Source organism: Hippopotamus amphibius, chromosome 7 (assembly GCF_030028045.1).
Source record: "Hippopotamus amphibius kiboko isolate mHipAmp2 chromosome 7, mHipAmp2.hap2, whole genome shotgun sequence".
Lineage (NCBI taxonomy): Eukaryota > Metazoa > Chordata > Mammalia > Artiodactyla > Hippopotamidae > Hippopotamus > Hippopotamus amphibius.
In genome coordinates, this window is record NC_080192.1 from 125,987,982 (window position 1) to 126,006,378 (window position 18,397).

Consider the following 18,397-nt stretch of genomic DNA (forward strand, 5'->3'; position numbering starts at 1 on the left):
CATATAAAACAGGAACAACGAACTAGAACCTCCCATACGAAGAAAGGCTTCCACTATGAAAATATTCACGTTACTTTGATTTTAAAAAACCAGGATAGCACCTGACAAGTTTCAGTGACTTGCCCAGGGTCCCACCAAGTAGACAGCCTATTCTTCACCCTACTCTACCTTTTGAGACTCCGCCTCCACCAAGCAGAGAAGGCTGCTAATTCACCCTCATAAGAATATTTGTGTCAGGGAGACGGGAACCAGCAGCTACCCTTTCCCTGGATCTCCTCTCCATGGGGGGAGCCACCATCTCTGGCACCATCTGAGCCCTCCAAGCCACAGGCCAGCACAGCAGCAGGGGGTGGAGATGAGGCCAGTGGTGGAAATATCCGTGTGTCCTGAGAAACGCGGAGCGGGTGTCCCCATCTCTCTGAGATGAGTGGATATAGGCACTTTCTAGTTCTGGATGGCCCTCCAAGCCCCCACTGTCTCTGAGGGGCTGGTTATACTTCACCAATAGTATGGAGGACATAAGAGGCTAAAGGAGATTAAAGAATTTGGATGGTTGTGCAAGGGACAGCAAAAAAAAAAAGTGGCCTGGGAAGCGAGAGACCTGAGTTCTCATCTTCCCTCTGCTAGTCTCCCTGTGTGACCTGGCAAGTCAGATGCTCCCAGGAGGTCTCTGCCCTTCCTTCTTCGGCTCTCTTCTTATGCTGGTGCCCCTGGAGATAATCTAGCTTCAGTACCTTGGAAGGGGACATCCAGCCCAAGAAGCTCAGTCTCGTGTCCTCTCTCTCCCTCCCTCCCTTTCTCTTTCTCCCTCTCCCTTTCTCCCTCTCCCTGGGGAAAGTGCATTAATTCTCCTCCCTTGGGGCACTTGGCACACTCAAGCCTGTGGGGCATGTATTTTTGTGCACAGGTACCTCTTCTGATGGGCCAGGACTCCAGGAAGCAAGATCTCCCTTTCACCTTCCCCCTGAAAGCCTGGGGCCCAGGGAGAGCTCAATATACTGGACACAGAATGAGAGAATGAAAGAGCAAAATGGGAACTTGCTAGATAAAGGCTTCTCCCTGCTCTGTAGTCTGGCGGAACATGCTTGCAGTGGGCCTTTCCGATGGGTGACATGCCAGCGCAGAGGTGGGAACCAGATCCTTAAGTGTGGGCCTCCAAAATGAGCAGAGACAGCCAGTGCCTGGAAAGCTGCGACTGAGAATGTTGAAGAGTCTGAGCCGTTCTCCATGCTTGCTCAGCCAGACTGAAAATTCATTTTCTCCCCTATTCCACCCCAAAGGGCTCCCTTGCGGAAGCCAGATTCACTGTGAAAGATCTCTGCGGCCCTTGGCAGCCCTGGAATCGCTCTGTATTGACTTCCCCTCTCTGTTCTTGGTGTCATTGTGCCCAGAGGGGAGACACGTCAGGAGATGGTAAATTACTCTACAAGTAAGACCGCGGCGGGTGGGGGGGGTGGGCTCCCAACCGCTGAGTCTGGCCTTGAATGTCCAGCCCACCCCCAGTCTACTGTACCAGAGCCAAGGACTCCTAGTGTCAGGGCACATGCGCCTGGCCCTGGCCACACTGATCCTGGCCAGGGCTGGTCCCGGGCACCCAAAGCTGGCCATCAGTCCCTCCTCTCCCACCAGTAACTGAAGTCAATTACACAGATACTAGGATGGATGAAGCAGGGCTTTGTCATCCATACATTATTCTAATAGAAATGCACACAGCGACCCGAGCTTTGTGACAGTCCATTTTAGAAGACTTTTGCCGAGCAAATCAACTGCACGGTGAGAAACTGGAGAAAACATTTTTCCTCAGCAGTGTCTGCCAACCCTATCTTAAGCAGCCAGTGCCCAGGGAGCCCCAGCTGTGGAAAGGGATGTGGAACACTCCTGCCATCCAAGCCCACTAAATGGTCGACAGAGGCACCCGAGACACCGTGCCCATTCGTTAAATGCCTGTTGCCCAGCCCGGCCATTCTTTCTTCTCTCTCTCCAAAGCCTTCCTCTTCCCTCCATCCACATTCAGACACACACCTTTTCATCAACTACTTAAAATCGTTAGGTGAACTTAATTAGATTTGTCAGTCCCCAGGGCTGGCAGGGTGGCAAGTAAGGCATTATATTCACTGTCCATTAACAGTCTGTTGCCTGAAGGAGGTTGTGCATTTTCTGAGCTGTGCATGAGCTGCATCTGCATCTCCAAGGCAGAGATCTGCCCCATGAGTCTGGGAGGCCCTCAATGCCAAGGCCGCCCTGTGCAACCTGGCCCTCTGCCCCAATGGCCACTTCCCAGACCACCCCGCAGGTCAGTTTTCAACAGGCCTTTCTGTAAAGCTGAGCAAGACGGAATCAGGGGGTGTGTTCCTTATGCAAAGCCAGGCTCCAACTGAGATCTCTAGCCAAGTCTGTTTTAGCAACAAGCTCCAAACCCCACTGGCTGGGAAAAAAAGGGGGGAAAGGCAATAACTACCCAGGCAAACAAAAGTGTCTTCTTTAGAGAAAGAACTGAGCAGGTGTGAGCTGTGCAGGGGCAGGGACTGAAATCCCCACTGCTGAGGGCCAGACGGAGGGGTCTCAGCTGCCCTGTTCTGAAGTGGCACAGCTTGGTAAGGGCGCTGGACGAGCCCTGGAGAGCTGGCTCTTCCTTCTCCCTGAACAGGCTGCCCATGAGGAGGAGGAGTAAGGCTCTGCCAGCCGTGAGGCTCTGCTTTCTTTGCCCTCAGAGCTGAGGCTTTGGGGCAGCGCAGTAACCTGTGTGCTTGTTAGAACCACCTGGCCCCTGCCATCCTGGCAGTAATGTGGCACGGACCTTGCTTTCCCTCAGACCCCAAGCAATCCATGTGATGTATGTTAGAACTTTCCCTCAGTCCCAGAGCAGGCTGCCTGGTATGTGCTAAAACCCAAGACCTGAGGCCGTGGCTGACTATGGAGAGTGACTTGGTGTCTGCACTTTTGGGGGACTCAACAGCAAAAGGTAGTTAGACCAGAAAGACTCTGAGAGCCTTGAGGAAGTCTCTCCCATCTCCAGCAAGGAAAGGGCAAGCAGAGCCAGGAGCAAACTCTTCTTCCCCTGAAGTTCAGCCAAAGACGCACAACCAGGTACCATGCGAGGTAGAGAAGCCTGACTCTGGTGGCCCTGATGGCCGCCTGGTCTCTTGGCCAGTGCCCCACTGAAAGGAAGTTCCTAGCCAGGGTCTTCTGTCCCCGCCCTGCCCCATCACCCGCCATCCCCGGACCGCACTCCCAGGCTGTCTCTGCTTCACCCCTGCCCTGCCTGCTTCCCAGCATGACCCACCTTGGTCCCACCTGTCCCTTCCCTGCAGCCTCTGGAGTCTGGAGCATTTGGGGAAGGGGAAGTGTTGGCAGTGTGGCCTCCGGGGTGGACAGAGGCAGCATCGCATGTTTGCATCTTATTCGGCATCTGACTGAGTCTTCCCTGATTGTTATGAGTGTTCCTACTCAAAATATGTGCAATTCCCAGTGTCAATCAAACTCTTTTAAACAGCAGCTGCCAGTGCCGTTGCCTTGCAGAGCACTTTAGAAGCTCTTCTATTTAGAAACCATTCCAGCACCAGCTTGCATCATGCCATCCATGCTAAGAGGCCCAGTGGCTGGTTGAGAACTTTGCGGCTCTCATCTCTCAGTAATAGGAAGGAAGGCGAGAGAGGAGCAGGGAGAGCAGAGAGGGGAGGGGAGATGTCCATTTAGGGAAAGGACTCAACTGGGGGAAAACAGCCCCCTCCTCCCCACCTGATAGGCACACAGACATAATTTACTTGCTCAGGCACCCCAGGCCCTCCTGGAAGGTGCTCCCATGATGCAGCTCAGCACTGAAATCAGCGCCTGGCCCAGCCCCTTGGCCTATGGAGGACAGACCAGGAGGTGACAACCCAGAGTGGAGAATTGGAAAGGTGGAGAGCGGGACCCTTACCCACTGCTGTGCGGGAGCGTCGGGCAGCTTTGCCCCCCCGATGTTCCACCAGGGAACGTGATTCTTTCTAGTCAACCCCTCCAAGTAGCTCTGAGTACCTGTTTTCTTTCTGCCTGGGAGCAGTATCTCCCCAACCCTGGCAACTGCTGTAAAGAGAACAAGACAGCAATATTAGGACGCTTGTTTGCCACTTGAGAATCCCAGGTCTGGCTGTGTCTGAGGTTACACAGGCTCCAGCTGGGAGTTCATCTGTAGACCTTGTCCCCCTGGAGCTCCTGGGACACCATAGCTCTGACCTCACCAAGTCTCATGGAGAAACCTGATGCAGGTATGTGAGACATACGGGCCTGTCACCATCTTTACCTCCTTCCGCACCCCTCACACTGGAGCTGGAGGGGCCCTGTCCTGCTCTGACCAGTCCCCCGTTCCAGCTCCTCTCCTGCAGAAACCCTCTCCTCACTGCTCTCCATCCCCATGTCCACATCTTTGAGCCCTTTCCTTCCTTCAGAACCAACCTGAAGACCACCTCCTCTGTGAAGTGCTCCCCATCTCCCCAGCCTGGTGGAATTCCTCCTTCCTCTGAGCTCTCAGAGCATCTTACCTACACCTCTCATGTGGTATTCACCTCCTTCTAACTGATTCCGCACTGACATAGACACCCTTTGTCTCTCCACTAGTCAGCAAGCAACTGGAATGCAGCATTCCTGTCTGATTTCTTTTAGAATCACTTATAGGTCTAAAGTAGGACCCCATACACATACATGAGAGGTGTACATGAAGTGAAAATCCTTTCAATACGTGTTTATCGAGGTCATAATGAAAGATGCTCGGAGACATGGGCCAGCTGCCAACAGCTGGCTGGACAAGTCAGGTGGGTTTGTGTGCTGCCCTCCTGTCATGTACAGTCATCCAGCCCAGGTGTCCCAGAACAGGATTGAGGGATTCTCCACTGGGCACTCTTCTTTCCGCACCCAACCAACCACCAGCCCTCTTTACCAGTCTATCCTAATGGGGCATGTGGACCCCATCATGGGGAATGTGGCCTGAAGGGCACCTGTGGGGCTGGGAGTGAGTACAACAGATTCAGGCATTTCCTCTTGAAAATCACATCAGATTTGGGCCCTTTAATTGTGACTTTCCAACAAAAAGGAATATTTTTGATTGACTAGATTTCACAAGAAAAGTGAAGGCATAGACGGAGTTACTGAGTAGCTTGGTTAAGAATAATCGATCACAAACACACAATTTGGATAAAAGTTTGCTTTTGATTTCAAGTCTTTCCCACACAAGAGGCAGAAATTCTTCTCTGGTCCCAGCGTCTAACCCTTCTACGTGTGGGTCAGGTCATCCACGCATGGGCACGTTGGGGCTTCGGCCCCTGCGGCAGTTCACGCACTGACTAGAAAGCTTTGCTGCCCTCGCTGCACATCACGAGCAAACATTCTTTCTCCTCCTGTTTCTTTCCTATGTGCCTTTCCTCCCTCTGCTAAGGCTGTGTCCTGTGTTTGCTCTGCCCTCTCTGCCCCGCCGTCTGCACGCTGTCAGTCTCCCACTCCTGCCAACACTCCTGTTTTCTGCTCTTGCTACCCCACACTGCCAACTCTATTGTCTGAGTCACCTCTCCCCTTTTGTTCTACCAGCTTTTTCGAACTATAATTCACATACCATCAATTCGCCTGTTTTAAGTGTACACATCAATGACTTTTAGCAAATGTACAGAGTTGTGCAAAGAACACCACAATCCAGTTTCAGAATGTTTTCATCCTCCAAAAAAGAACTCTTGCATTGATTTACAGTTAGTACTGTTCCCATTCCCAGCCCTAGGCAACCGCTAATCTGCTTTCAATCTCTATAGATTTGCCTATTCTATACATTTCATATAAATGGAAAAATGTAGATGAATAGCATCAGGAGGTCTTTAATTATTGTCTGGCTTCTTTAACTTAGCATAACATTTTGAGGTCTGTCCATTTTATAGCCTGTAACCATGCCCATTTTTTTATATCAGGGAGTAGCATTCCATTGTATGGCTTCCCCATATGTGGTTTATCCAGTCACCAATTGATGGGCACAGGTTGATATTTTAACATCCACACCAGAGACAGTGCACGCGTCTGCAAGTCATCCTGGATTGAATTTCTGAAAGGTGGGAGAGAGTTTTTATGTTCTCAGGAAACTCACTTTTCGGCAAGACAGGGCTGGCTGACTGAAGTCTTCCAGGAGGATGATTTCCCAGGAAACAAATGAACCAAAGGTATTTTCTGTTTATCCCACTCTAAAGCCTTCCCTGGCCACAATCCCAGAACCTGACCCTCCAAGGCTATGAAAGAGATGGAAAGAAACAGTATCTCATAGGTTTACTGTTAACACTTACAGCCCACTCTGTGTTTCTTACAAACAGAGGTCTCATAGTGAAATCATTTAATATTTAACCATCAGTCGGGCACTACACAGACCAGCCCCAATCAGAACTGATACTGAACAAGACACTGCTTCCTCGAGACCACCCCACCACCCCCACCACCACCTTGCTTTGTGTGAGGAGTTAACCTTTCGGATGCTGGGTAATGAGGAATCCGGGGGGCTTCAGGCGCAGAGGCAAGCTGCCTGCTGCAATCAGTGCAGAGGACACACGGGCGACAGAAGCATCTCCATAGCTGAATAATGTCTTCAACCCCACCTTTGAGCACCAGCTGATATGAAGCCTAGCCCTTCTGCCCACCCTGCGCACCCAGAAAGCACAAGCAGTCTCCTCAGAGTATCAGGGAGTCCTGGTCTCAGGCCCTAAGCGCCAAACTCTATTAGCCTACGGAGCAGTCCCTCAGAAAGGGAAGTGCCCTGTGCTGGAGAAGTAGGGCGATGCTGACGGCTCCCCCCTCGTCCCCTCCCTGAGGTGAGAGGAGGCTGAGAACACCTACGGTCGCGAGCCGGGTCATCAGTGCACATTCGGCGTGTGCTGGACGTTGAATCCTAGGACGTGACCCACCCAGGGCATCCCTCACACACGCTCCTCTTGACACACGTACAGGTTCTGGCTGCAGATTGTTGCGTGGTGGGGACAAGGATCCAGAGCCACCGTGGCTTTCGACAATATCTCCATCAGCCTGGACTGCTACCTCACCAGTGAGTGCACCCTGGTCCCCGCAGCTGTGCCCCAGCCCAGACAGCCCCGGGCCTCAGCGTGCCGCCTAAACCCAAGCCCGTGATGTCTCCCCCCTTCCCCGGGGCATGCTCATCTCTCTCCCTTAAGCCAAGCCTCACTTAACGCGGCCCGTGGGGTCTTCTCTGTTCTAGTCAGTGGGGAGGACAAGATGCCGCAGGAGACAGCACCCACGTCAAGAAATCTGTTCGAGGGAAACCCAAACAAGGAGCCAAAACCCTGGGAAAACGCACCAAAAGAGAACACCATCTTTGACCCTACAGGTAAGGGTTCAACTTACATATCTGAGCAAAGTAATTTTTTGTTGCAAAAGGTAGAAGAAAGATAGGTGCTGTGATTGGGGTGGGGAGCTGTGTTTATAGAATAAAATAGTTGACCTTTAGGAAGAACATCACCGACACCCTGGCTACTGGGCTGCAAAAGGAAGCTGTTTGGTTGTCCTGTTCCCTGGGGAATGGCACATCTGGAAGTTGTACAAAGGAGCACCTGTCCTCCATGCCTGGGAAATACCAGGCCCCAACACAAACGGGAGAACCAAGCTGGTATCCTTTTCTCAATTCAGTCCTTTGAAACCACTCCCCCTTTACTGAATAAAGCAAACCTTCCGTCAGTTGTTTCTCCTCATAAAGAGCATTGGGCCCTAGGCCAAGGTTATCTGTTGCACAAAGGCAGACTAGCTCATCAATGGTAAAACCCCCGAAGCTTCAGGTTCAATGCATTTCCCCGAAGCTTGGCTCCCCTCTGAAGCTGTTCGATTCAGCATCCCCTGAGCTGGAAGACTTCTCACGGGGCCCTAACTGCTTCAAACACAGGCCTCTTCAGCCACTGGCCCTAAACCATGGGTGTGACTTCTCAGCTTCTCTGTACCAGGAGGAAATCTCTTGGAATCAGCCTTCAAACCCAGGATGAGGTTTGTTGGTGGTTATCAGATCTGTGAGTCCGGCCCCAGAGAAGCTGAGGAAGGCCACTGAGCCTGACGCCAGCAGGTCAAGGGGTTCCCCCAGGTGGGTGCTGGTGCCTGAGGGTGTGAGGCTTCATCCAATATGAGTAACTTGGAGAGGGAGGTGTACAGCCACCGTCCACCCACACTCTTTTTCCTCTAAGAGATAATTCTGTATTAAAATAACAATAAATAAATGATATATCTCTAATTTCTACATTTAATGTAAAATTTTTGTTCAGTGCAAAGTACAAAAAAATAGCTGAGGCTAAACCTTTGCACTAAATTCATTGACCCTCAACTTATTAAATAAATATTAGCTTTGCTTTGTCTTTGAAGAAATCCTTTCCATTCCTTCCCCTAAAATGCTGTCCCAGGACTAACTCATCCCTTCCATTTCCTGCCTGATCCAATCCAGCTGCCAAACCAGAGGAAAGAGTTCGTTGTTTTTCCCATCGCCTCTCCTCTTGTCTCCCTTCACCTCAAAAAATCTTTTCATTTTTTTCACTCAAAGGGGAACCTGGTCTCCTACTTCCCCTTTGGCCTCATGGTTCAACAAAAACCTCTAACATGAAGGAGGCAGCCTTCTGTCCATCGTTCAGCACCCCTCCCTGCCCCCCACCCCAGTGACTCCCCTCCATCGCTTCCTAGCCCTTGGTCAACCATTGCCTCCCTGCGGTAAATGCAGGACGTGCAGAGCAAACTTCGCGGCAAGCCCCGCCCCTCCTCACCACCAGCACTGATTACATAGCGGGGACTCCAGAAACACTTATCGATTGACTAGTGGGCGATTGATGCTTGAGCTCCATCCTCAGAGGTCGGCAGCGGCTCCCCCGCGGTCAGCATTTAGGAAGCAGCCGTCCGCTGCCGTGCCTGACTGCCGGGTTTATTGCCACATAACTCCCACTGCCCCTAAAAGGCTGATCAATAAGGGTCTGCCCAGTGGCCACTCAGACTAATGAAATCTCGCAGAGCTCAAAAGCATCAGTGCTCCCCGACCTCCTCCAAATAAAATTAGATGCAAACGGGTGCCTGAGAGGCTGGAGGTGACAGGGGCAGGAGCACAGACTTCCTCTGCTGCCTGACCCCAGCCGCAGGGCAGGAGTGACGGCAAGTGGCTGTGGGTCAGCGTTCTGTCTCCAGACCCCTTCCAGAGGGACCCCAGCTCAAGAGGAAGAGGATGCTGAGGCAAACACATCCCAAGCAGCCTTTGTAGGCTCCTTGGGCAGCCTTTAGAAAACCGAACAGAGCCAGTACTTTCCCAGGAGCCCGCTGCTGCATCGCAGAGCAGCTCAGGTGAGGGAGGAGCTGAGGCAGGCTCCTGACACCCCTTCCCTGCTGTGTTCCTGGGGCAGGAGGCATCGCCTCATCTGATGGACCCGCCAGCCCCACCTCGCTGCAGACCCCTCACAGTGTGTGTGAGGGTGTCTTCATCTGGAGGATTCATGGGGGGAGAGGGAGCAGGGCCTCCATTCCCCACCACCCACAGGACAACGTCCGCCAAGACCCTGCAGCAGCACTTAGCCAGGACCTCGCGTCATGGTCAGGGAGAACAGGCCACAGCCTGGGTCCAAGCCCAGGCCCACCCCCTCGGCTTTAATCTAGATGCCCCCCAGGTCTTGCACACTTCCGTTGTGGGCTGTCCAGACCCAGGCCAGGAGCTCAGAGAACTCACGGTCTAGGAGAGGAGAGCACGAGGAGACAGACGCTTGGATGATTAAGGGAGGGCAAGGTGCCTGGAGCAAGAGAGGTGCCCTCGGAGGAGGGACCTGGAAGGGGAAAAGTGCAGGCGGCTCATGGAGGGGCCAAAGCCAGGGCCGCAGCCTCTCAGAAATCATCACCCGGCAAACATTTGCCTGGCATCTCCCCCACACCTGGGGCTGTGCTGCTACAACAGGGACGAGGGGAACTGGTACCCCCTGTTCTGGAGCTTCTGGCCCACAGGAAGGGGGCAGCCTATGAACCCGCAGGTCACGGTCTGCAACATGAAACTTGTCGACTGAAAAAAATGCACCACGTGATAGCTGTGAGTTAAGTTTTATACGGGACAAAATGAGAACGATAGCCCGGGAGACAGCATTTCACATCGCTCTGAGAAACTGCTCCAAAGAGGCAGGGGGGACGGTCGGTACATGTGGGATTTTGGTGGGGGCGGGGCGGGAGGATGCATGCCATCAAGCACACATTTCTGCCAAGGTTCCTGCTAGTCTCGTGAGGGTTACTGCCAGTCACGAGGAGCAGATGTCACCATGAAAGATTTTAGTGCTTTTCTTTCGATAGATACGATGGATGCAAGAATTGGGTTCACAAAATCTTCTCCTGAAAATATCTAACTATCTGAGAGTCTGTTCTGCCAGGTTTTTTTTTAGAGCACAGAGTATCTCATTTGTAATCTCAACCCTGAACTCCTTTCAGGGTGTGTTGAAGGTCACCGGTCACAGCCGTTTGTGATTTGACCCTTGTAGAGGTAGATGCCAAGTGCCAATAGGTAGTTGACAAGCTTAACCTAGCTCAGAGCTTCTAGCCAGGAGGGCCCCCTGGAGAGGAAGGGTGGGCTGGGGGTGGAGGGAAGCGACAGGAAAGAACAAGCAGTGAGCACACCTGACCCTGGCCTGGGCGGGGTGGGGGGCTCACGCATTGACTGCTCTAGCCCTCACTCTGGTCCAGGGCCTGCTGCTGTTATTAGCACTGCAGGGATGAAGGAGGTGATGGGAAGAATGTAAGCATCCCACAGCTGGTAGGAAATGGGGCCAGGACGTGGCCCCGAAGGCTGCATTCTTCAGCCAACTGAACTACTTCAAATATCCGATTCTGCTATCAGAAATCAACACTATAAATGGAAAAGAGCCGGGAAAGTGTCCCCCAAGCAAAAGCCCCTGCATGATCAGTAAACAAATCAGCTCCCAGCCATCCCAACAGAGGACGGAGGAGGCTGGATAATAAGATTTTCTCCCCAAAGTTCAGCGCTGTCAGTTTCTGCTGGGCTGGAACAAAGGTGGCTGGTGGCATTTCAACTCTCCTCCTGCCAGGCATTAGAGCAACTCCTAGAAATGCAAAGCCCAGTCGGGTCTTCTGAAAACCATCACTCACAAAGTTTCCAGATTTCTGAACACTCCTCATGTCCACCAAGCCAGCCCTTCCCTCTGACGAGGGCCTGACCCTCTGGGTCTGGGGGTTTCCTTGCCCCCCAGCCCACAGGGCAGAGCTGAGCAGCTGGAACATCCAGGCAGGGAATAGCCTGTCCAGATGCTTCACGGAACATTCTCGGAAGCCTCTGAGTCACTTTCGCTAATCTGGTGAGGAAACTGAGAGAGAAATGGGGCAAGTATTAAGGCTGGGAAATTACATTTGTCAGCTTTGCACATACAATTACACTAACCAAATGGTTAGGATAATGCAATCACAGGCTGCAGAGCTCTCCTCTCTCTCTCCCCGCCCCCACCCTCCCCCCAGCAGTAATGAACATTAGGAGGTGCATGCAGCCTCTCTTTCTCTCTAAAAGCCCAGGTAAGGACAGGCAGGACCCTACCCCCCACCCCAGGTCCGATGACTCTGCCTCAGCTTCCTGACCCACCTCTCCTTCTCCTGCGAGCTTACCTTACCGAGCTTACCTGTTGCGTAGGAGGGCAGGACGGAATCAGCTCAGTTTACATGGGAACCAGCCCAACCCACAAGTATCCATAACTTGCAGAACTCTGGCAGCAAGCCACAGTCTTGCCTCTGAATTGGTTGGTGACAGTTAGTTTACTGTTTTCTGAATACATGTCTTTTGCCAAAGGTTGGCGGGGGGTACGATTTAAAATGTGTGGAAAAGAGCACTGGGCCAGGAGTCAGAACCCCCAGCTGGCCCACACTTGCAAGCTGTGGTCCTAGGGCAGCTCTCGCCTCTGTCTGGCCTTTCGGCCCCTCATCCAATGGCTGCGGCGGGTCCGCAAACCCGCAGGTAAGAGCTCGTGTTTGAGGGACTAACGTGAACACAGACAAAGGCGAGAAACCTGCTACTTTTGAAAGTCAAGGTTGAAGTGCACAGTCTCCAGGTGCCTCACCATCCCCAGCTCCGTGATTCCAAGGGCTGAGGGGATGTGGCATAAGGGAGCCGGAGCTCCCCTCGTCCCACTGCTAACGTGCCCAGCAGGGAGGGTGACAGACTGTCCATTTCCACACACACTCCTGTGATTCAAGAACAGATGCCAGTTCCAATGAGAAAGTTTTATGTGTCTCACATAAATTGATTGGGTCTATTTCTGCTAAATACATTATCCATTCACCACAGAACAACTATTAGAGTTAATAGAATTTGTAGCTAGAGCCATTACACTCCAAGCACGCCCTTTGGGGGATGACAGCATTATTGGAAGGCAGGCTGCACAGGGCCTGGTCCCCTCACTCTTCTCACTCACTGAGAGGCTTTGTTTCCATCAGAGCCCTCCGCACCTGCAGGCCCAGCCAAGCTTACTTCCGTGGCACACCCAATAGTGAAGATTCACCCAGTTCCTAAAGAAATACATGTATCTCATCCAGTCCCAGAAAATCCTATCATCTTATCACCTGTTGGCACTGCAGACAACCTCACGCCAGGGTGGAGGTAGAGAGGAAGCTGGGGTCCCTGCTTTAGCCATGGCTCTTTACTGTGTGCCAGTTTTGCAGGCAGGAGGCCCCCAAAGCATTGAGAGGACAGGCAGCAAGTAAAGGTAGAAGCCCCACTCACTCCAGAGGGACCTCAGATTAGACTCCTGGGTTCATTGCATCATTAACAGCTCCCCCCAGAAATAACCAGTGACGATCTGGGACTGCGTGGATGCAGCAGTGAGCAGGTGGGCTGCCGGGGACCTAGATCTGGCCCAGGGTTTCTCTAAGTGTGTCCTTGTGTCATCTGCTTCTGGTCATCTGGCTGGGGGAGGGAGGACCCATAAGTGCTCCTGGTTAAAATGCAGATTCCTGGGCCCCGCGGACCTGTGGAATCTTAATATCTGAGAATGAGAGGTCAAGCTCTGCTCTTTCAACAAACTCACAAGAAAACCTGGTTTGAAACAGAGTTTAGGAACCCCAGGCTGCAGCCCGACCTGCTCAATACAGATGGGCGTGGACCTTGGGATGGAGAGGAGGCGGGCTTGGAACCACACAGCATCCTCAGAGGGTTCAACTCACAGACAGCAAAGGCCTGGCCTCATGGGTCTCCTCTTTACACAGCAATCATGACTGCTATCACTGAGCACCGCCGAGTGCTGGGAACGTGCTGGGCTCTTTTATATGCATTATTGCATTTGCTTGTACTGTAATATTATCCCCATTTACAGTTGAGGAGCGTGAGGCCCACAGAGAGGAAGTAACTTGCCCTAAGTTATACAAGTTGTGTAAAAGGCTAAAGAATGTTTCTTTAAAATCACATGAAAAGTAGTTTTCTAAGCCAGATAACATTCAGAAGGGCAGAGTTTCCTAAAAGAAACCTTAAAGGAATCCCACTGTTGAATGGGTCTTCTAGAGGAATCTCTCTTCTCTGAAAAACCCTGAACTGAAAATGTCAGTTTTTGTTTAAACAGAGCACACAGGGATCTATCTTCACTAATATTCAAAACAGCGCACCAGGCATACAGAGCAGCCCCGCACACGTAAGAAAGCTGATCACTGCAGCTAATTGGCCTCTCTCCGTGCCTTCATGGGGGCACGTGAAAGGCACCCGTTCAACTGGGGGGAGCCCCTCTATGAGAGCTGGGCCAGCCTGGGTCTGTAGCTATAATCCCTGAAGGCCAGTTCAGGCACTGGCCGTTTCCCTGCTCGGCTGGCCTGCTGTTTAACCATGTGCTGCGGGTTCTCTCTTACCCACTGATTTTAGATTATCAGCTATTTATAGCCAGCCTACTAGTGATGGCACACGAAGCACCAGCTCTAACAAGGCTCGTGGGCCCCCAGTCACTGCGGCAGGTTCGGCGCCCTTCCAATTAGGATGTCACTCTTCATCTGCGCCCGGCACCCTTCCCCGGGAGCGAGCGCGGCCGCGCTGCAGGGAGAGAGGTGGCGTGGCACTAATTCGTGACTCGTGGTCCCCGTTACTCATGTTAACGAGTCCCTCCCAGAGCAAGAGGCTTTGCACGCTGGGGAGCCAGTCAGCATCCCCAGGATGTGGCCGGCACAGAGCCCCAGGGGCTGCTGGGTGGCCGAGGGAGAGAGAGCACTTCCGCAGGGACTTGCTGATGGTGTCAAGGAGGAACGGGAGGCTGGATAGGAAGCCGCGCTCCCTCCCTGTGCAGAGTACCCACCGGCAGCTGAGCTTCCCGGATGAATGTTCACCGTTTGCAGACGGCCCCCTTTCCTCTGCACACCCCTCTCCTGCTGCTAAGTGCGCTCAGTGTCTCTGATGTGATCCCTATAGCCTCTCCCCTCCAGTCCCCCAGGATAGACATCACCATTCAGGTCCCAGTTCTGCCACTTACTTAAAGTCGTTCCCTTCTTTCTGGGCCTTTGTTTCCTCACATCCAAAAATGGCACCTATATTCTCAGGGCTCCCATCTCTTCCAGGTTTGTTGGAAGGATCACATGAGTGAGTCCGTGTCAAGGGCTTAGAGAGATGCTTGACCCAAAGTGAGCTAGGTGAGCCGTTGTTATTTTCCCCATTTTAGAACTGAGGAGACAGAATCAGAAAGGTTGTGCAGCTTACCGCACCAATCAGCTGCAGAGCAGGGGTTCTCACTCAAGCCAGCTTGCCCCGAAGTCTCCCCACCCTAGCCCCATGCCGACTAGGAACAGTCCCAAATACCACCCAGCTGCTGACCATGGTTAGGGAGAAGCTCTTGCTACATCAAGATTGGCTACATCCATCTTCTCTTTCCACTAGGAGAGTCAACTCAGCATTCAACACAGAAAACATCATTGCTTTCTAGTTAATGTGTTCAAAATTCCCTGAATCTCAGTCCTAGAAGAAAAAAAAAATCACATCGAACTGGGTTTAATTTAACAGGCCTGTGTTGGTGCCTGCTCTGTGCCCAGTCCTGTGCTGGGTGCCTTGGGGCCTATGGCCAAAAGGAGCCAAAGTGCCCCTCATGGAAAAAGAACCACCCAAAGTGGGGCCCACATAAGCCCAACATGAAGCCACTGTTACCCCAGCACAAGGGAGTCTCTGGGTGCCTTTCCAGTGTCCAGTTCTGATCACAGCTGGAAATGGGACAGGTCCACCCACTCCCCAGCTCTGACTTTATCCTGCCCAGATGGTGAAAAGGTCTCTATCCAAGACTGGTACATTGCAAATTATGCTGAACTGATCATCATTTTTGAAAAGAAATCCTGTGTCCTTTGAGAAAACAAGGAGTCAAGTGTATTTGAGAACTGCCCAACCCTGGGCGCCACTGGAGAAATAGTGTAGCAGCATCTAGCTTGGACAGACTCAAAACACGCCTCGCAAACCTCCACTATCATACAGTGTGCTGGTTAGCATTATGGTGAGGCTGCAGACAAAATGCCTTCACACCACGCCATGGTTCCTCTTAGCAGCAGAGAAGAACCCACTGCCTTTCTTTCTCCTGGCTGGGTTGAGAAAACATGTTGTTTTTTCCCATTTGTTTCGGTGAAAGTTTACATAAGTGGGCGACAATAAATGATGCAGGAACTCTGATCTCAGCACGCCTTGATTAAGATCATTTAGCTCTAAGACTAGCAGGATGTAAAGGCCTCTCCATCAGTGCAGGTGCATTAAGCACTTGTTATTTGAGAAGTCCACTTTTAATTATCGTCCTTCTCCCAGACTTGCTGGTTCTGCCTGCAAAACAACCCTGCATCCCCCCAGAGCCTATTCAGCTCTTTGCTTGTTGCAGCAAAGCTTCAGTGATCCTGGGCAGAGACTTTTTTTTTTTTAAATTTATCTGGGCCTAGAGCTGGACAGTGGAACTAGGAGGAGAAAGGCTGAAATGCTAACTCTAGATCCCAAAAGGCAGTTCCCTGCTGCTTGCCCCTCCATTGCCAAGAGGAAAAGGAACAAGAGGTAGAATGCCTTTAGCCATCACTGAGTCAAAGAGGAGAGAGAGGGCACAGGGACTAACTCAGCCCACCAGTGCCCTCCCCGCTGGGTGCTTACATAAAAGAGGAGGCCAAAGAAAGCACTGGCTTCTGGGGAGAGCTTTGGGGTATACAGAGAGATATCTATTGCTCTGTAACGAATTATCATAAACATAGTGGCTTAAAACAACACACATTTGTTATATCAGTTTCTGTGGGTCAAGAAACCAGACACAGCTTAGCTGGGTCCTCTGCTTCACAGTTTCTCCTAAGGTTACATAAGATGTTAGCCAGGGCTGGATCTCGTTTGAAAGCTTGACTGGGGAAAGAATTACTCCCGAGCTCACACGGTTGTTGGCAGTTTGTAGAGAAGCTGGTGATGAGAGAGAGAAAGAGAAAAAGAGACAGAAACAGAGACAGGGGTTCTGCTAGCAAGATGGAAGTTACAATCGTATGTAACATAGTCATGAAAATAACATCCCGTCACCTTTGCCATATTCTGTTGGTTAGAAGCAACTCACGGGTCTCGCCCATACTCAAAGGGAGGGGATTATGCAAGGGTGTGGCTACCACTAGGTAGAGATCACTGGGGCCACCGGATAGCCTACCTGCAGTGGCTTTTGTGTGTCAGAGATCAACCAATTTCCAGGAAGCTTTGAGAGTTTATCGTGGATTCTGATGGGCAGAATTCCTGGCAATAATCTCAAGCCTCTCTGTTCAACATTCCACAGACACTTAAATAGTCACAAAGTACCTACTAAGGGCCAGTCCATTGCAAGATGGAAAAGGGATCAACAAAGAATCCTAGAGACCATGGTTCCAGCTCTGGGACTTCAGGAGAGTCAAACATTCTCAGTCCCAGTTTTGTCTTTATCCAGAACGCAACGATAATAATTACCTGCCACAGCTCTTTCTCAGAGCTGGCTATTGTAGTGAGTAAATGAGATCATTTGCTTTGAAAGGTACAAAAGAATATACTAATATAAAATATGTGATATTGTTATTAACAGTATTAAACTACGTAACAGAAAAGACTGGGCCAATTCACTTGTCCCTCACGTGTTGCCTCCTATACGTTTCCAGTGTATTTACAGTCCCCCTCCCCCTCCACCTGTGAGCTGGGCACTCTCTCATTTATGCAGAAGTATGTGTTCCGGGCGTGTTTTTCCTTATTCTGCAGAAGTTTCAAGCACGTTCTAGTTTTTGACCTCTTCAAGCTAACCATGTTAAGAAAAAAGGAGGGAAGTATCTCGCATGCTGGGTCCTCTGTTCAATCAGTTCCCCCAGCCCAGCTGATCATCACTTTGTAGGTGAAACCCTCAAACTCCACTTGGGGGAAATATGTGACTTGGATAAGGACATAGACGATTGTCCCCCAAAGACCCATTCATCAATATAACTTGAAAGAGGGTTTCTAGTCTTTTAAAGCTTGTCAAGATCTCAGAAATAATGGGGACTCCAGAACTTTCTCCAGGGGCAGCGTTTCAAACAAATCCCAGGTGGTTGGACTGAGAGGCCTGATTTGATTTTTATAGTGAATATTGACAGTGACTTCATAATACTATGAGAGAATATTTTATTCATTTAATTGTTATTTTTTAGTGAGTGACTGGCAGACTGAATGACCCAATTCTGGGGTTAACATTCACAAGTAAGGAAAATAAGGCACAGCGTGGGCTGGTCCAGCAACCCAACTGAAAGATGGAAAACCTCCCAGGCCTCAGACGATCTCCCTGAAAAGGAGGAGTATTTCTTTTCCTTCCCCCAGGTTTATGACTTGGATCCTACCAGCTAGTCCATTCAGTCTATCAGCTGATGGGCTCCACCAACCCTGGGGCCCGCGGCGTGTCCACACTGCTAACAGGCAGGACGCGAGTGTTTCCTTGGAGACGGCAGGGCTCCCTGCCTTTCAGTCTTGTGGGTGTGGGTGTGCGAGGGTGTGTGCTGGTGTGTGTGTGAATGAGTGTGTGAAGGCGTGTGCCAGCTCCTCGGGCACCTACCCCTCCTCCGCTGGGCAGTCATGAGTAAGAGACAAAATGCCTTCAGCTCACGTGCATTTATACCACGGAACCCCTCTGGCCCACTGCATCCTACGATGTTCTCACCCTAATGCAGGAACTCCGAAGGGCCAAAGATGCCCCTGATGCACCCCAGCACAGCACCCCCAGCACCCCAGCACAGTACCCCCAGCACCCCAGCACAGTACCCCCAGCACCCCAGCACAGTACCCCCAGCACCCCAGCACAGTACCCCCAGCACCCCAGCACAGTACCCCCAGCACCCCAGCACAGCACCCCCAGCACCCCAGCACAGTACCCCCAGCACCCCAGCACAGCAGTACCCCCAGCACCCCAGCACAGCACCCCCAGCACCCCAGCACAGTACCCCCAGC

General features: G+C 51.6%; 1 protein-coding gene across 1 annotated transcript in view; it reads left to right on the plus strand.

Annotated features, from left to right (window-relative positions):
- Positions 1-18,397, plus strand: part of ALK (ALK receptor tyrosine kinase) — a 695,731-nt gene that overhangs the window by 618,471 nt on the left and 58,863 nt on the right. The window contains exons 10-11 of the mRNA XM_057743015.1: positions 6,948-7,042; positions 7,214-7,342. Of these exons, the coding sequence (XP_057598998.1) occupies positions 6,948-7,042; positions 7,214-7,342 (224 nt within the window). The remainder of the gene's footprint in view (positions 1-6,947; positions 7,043-7,213; positions 7,343-18,397) is intronic.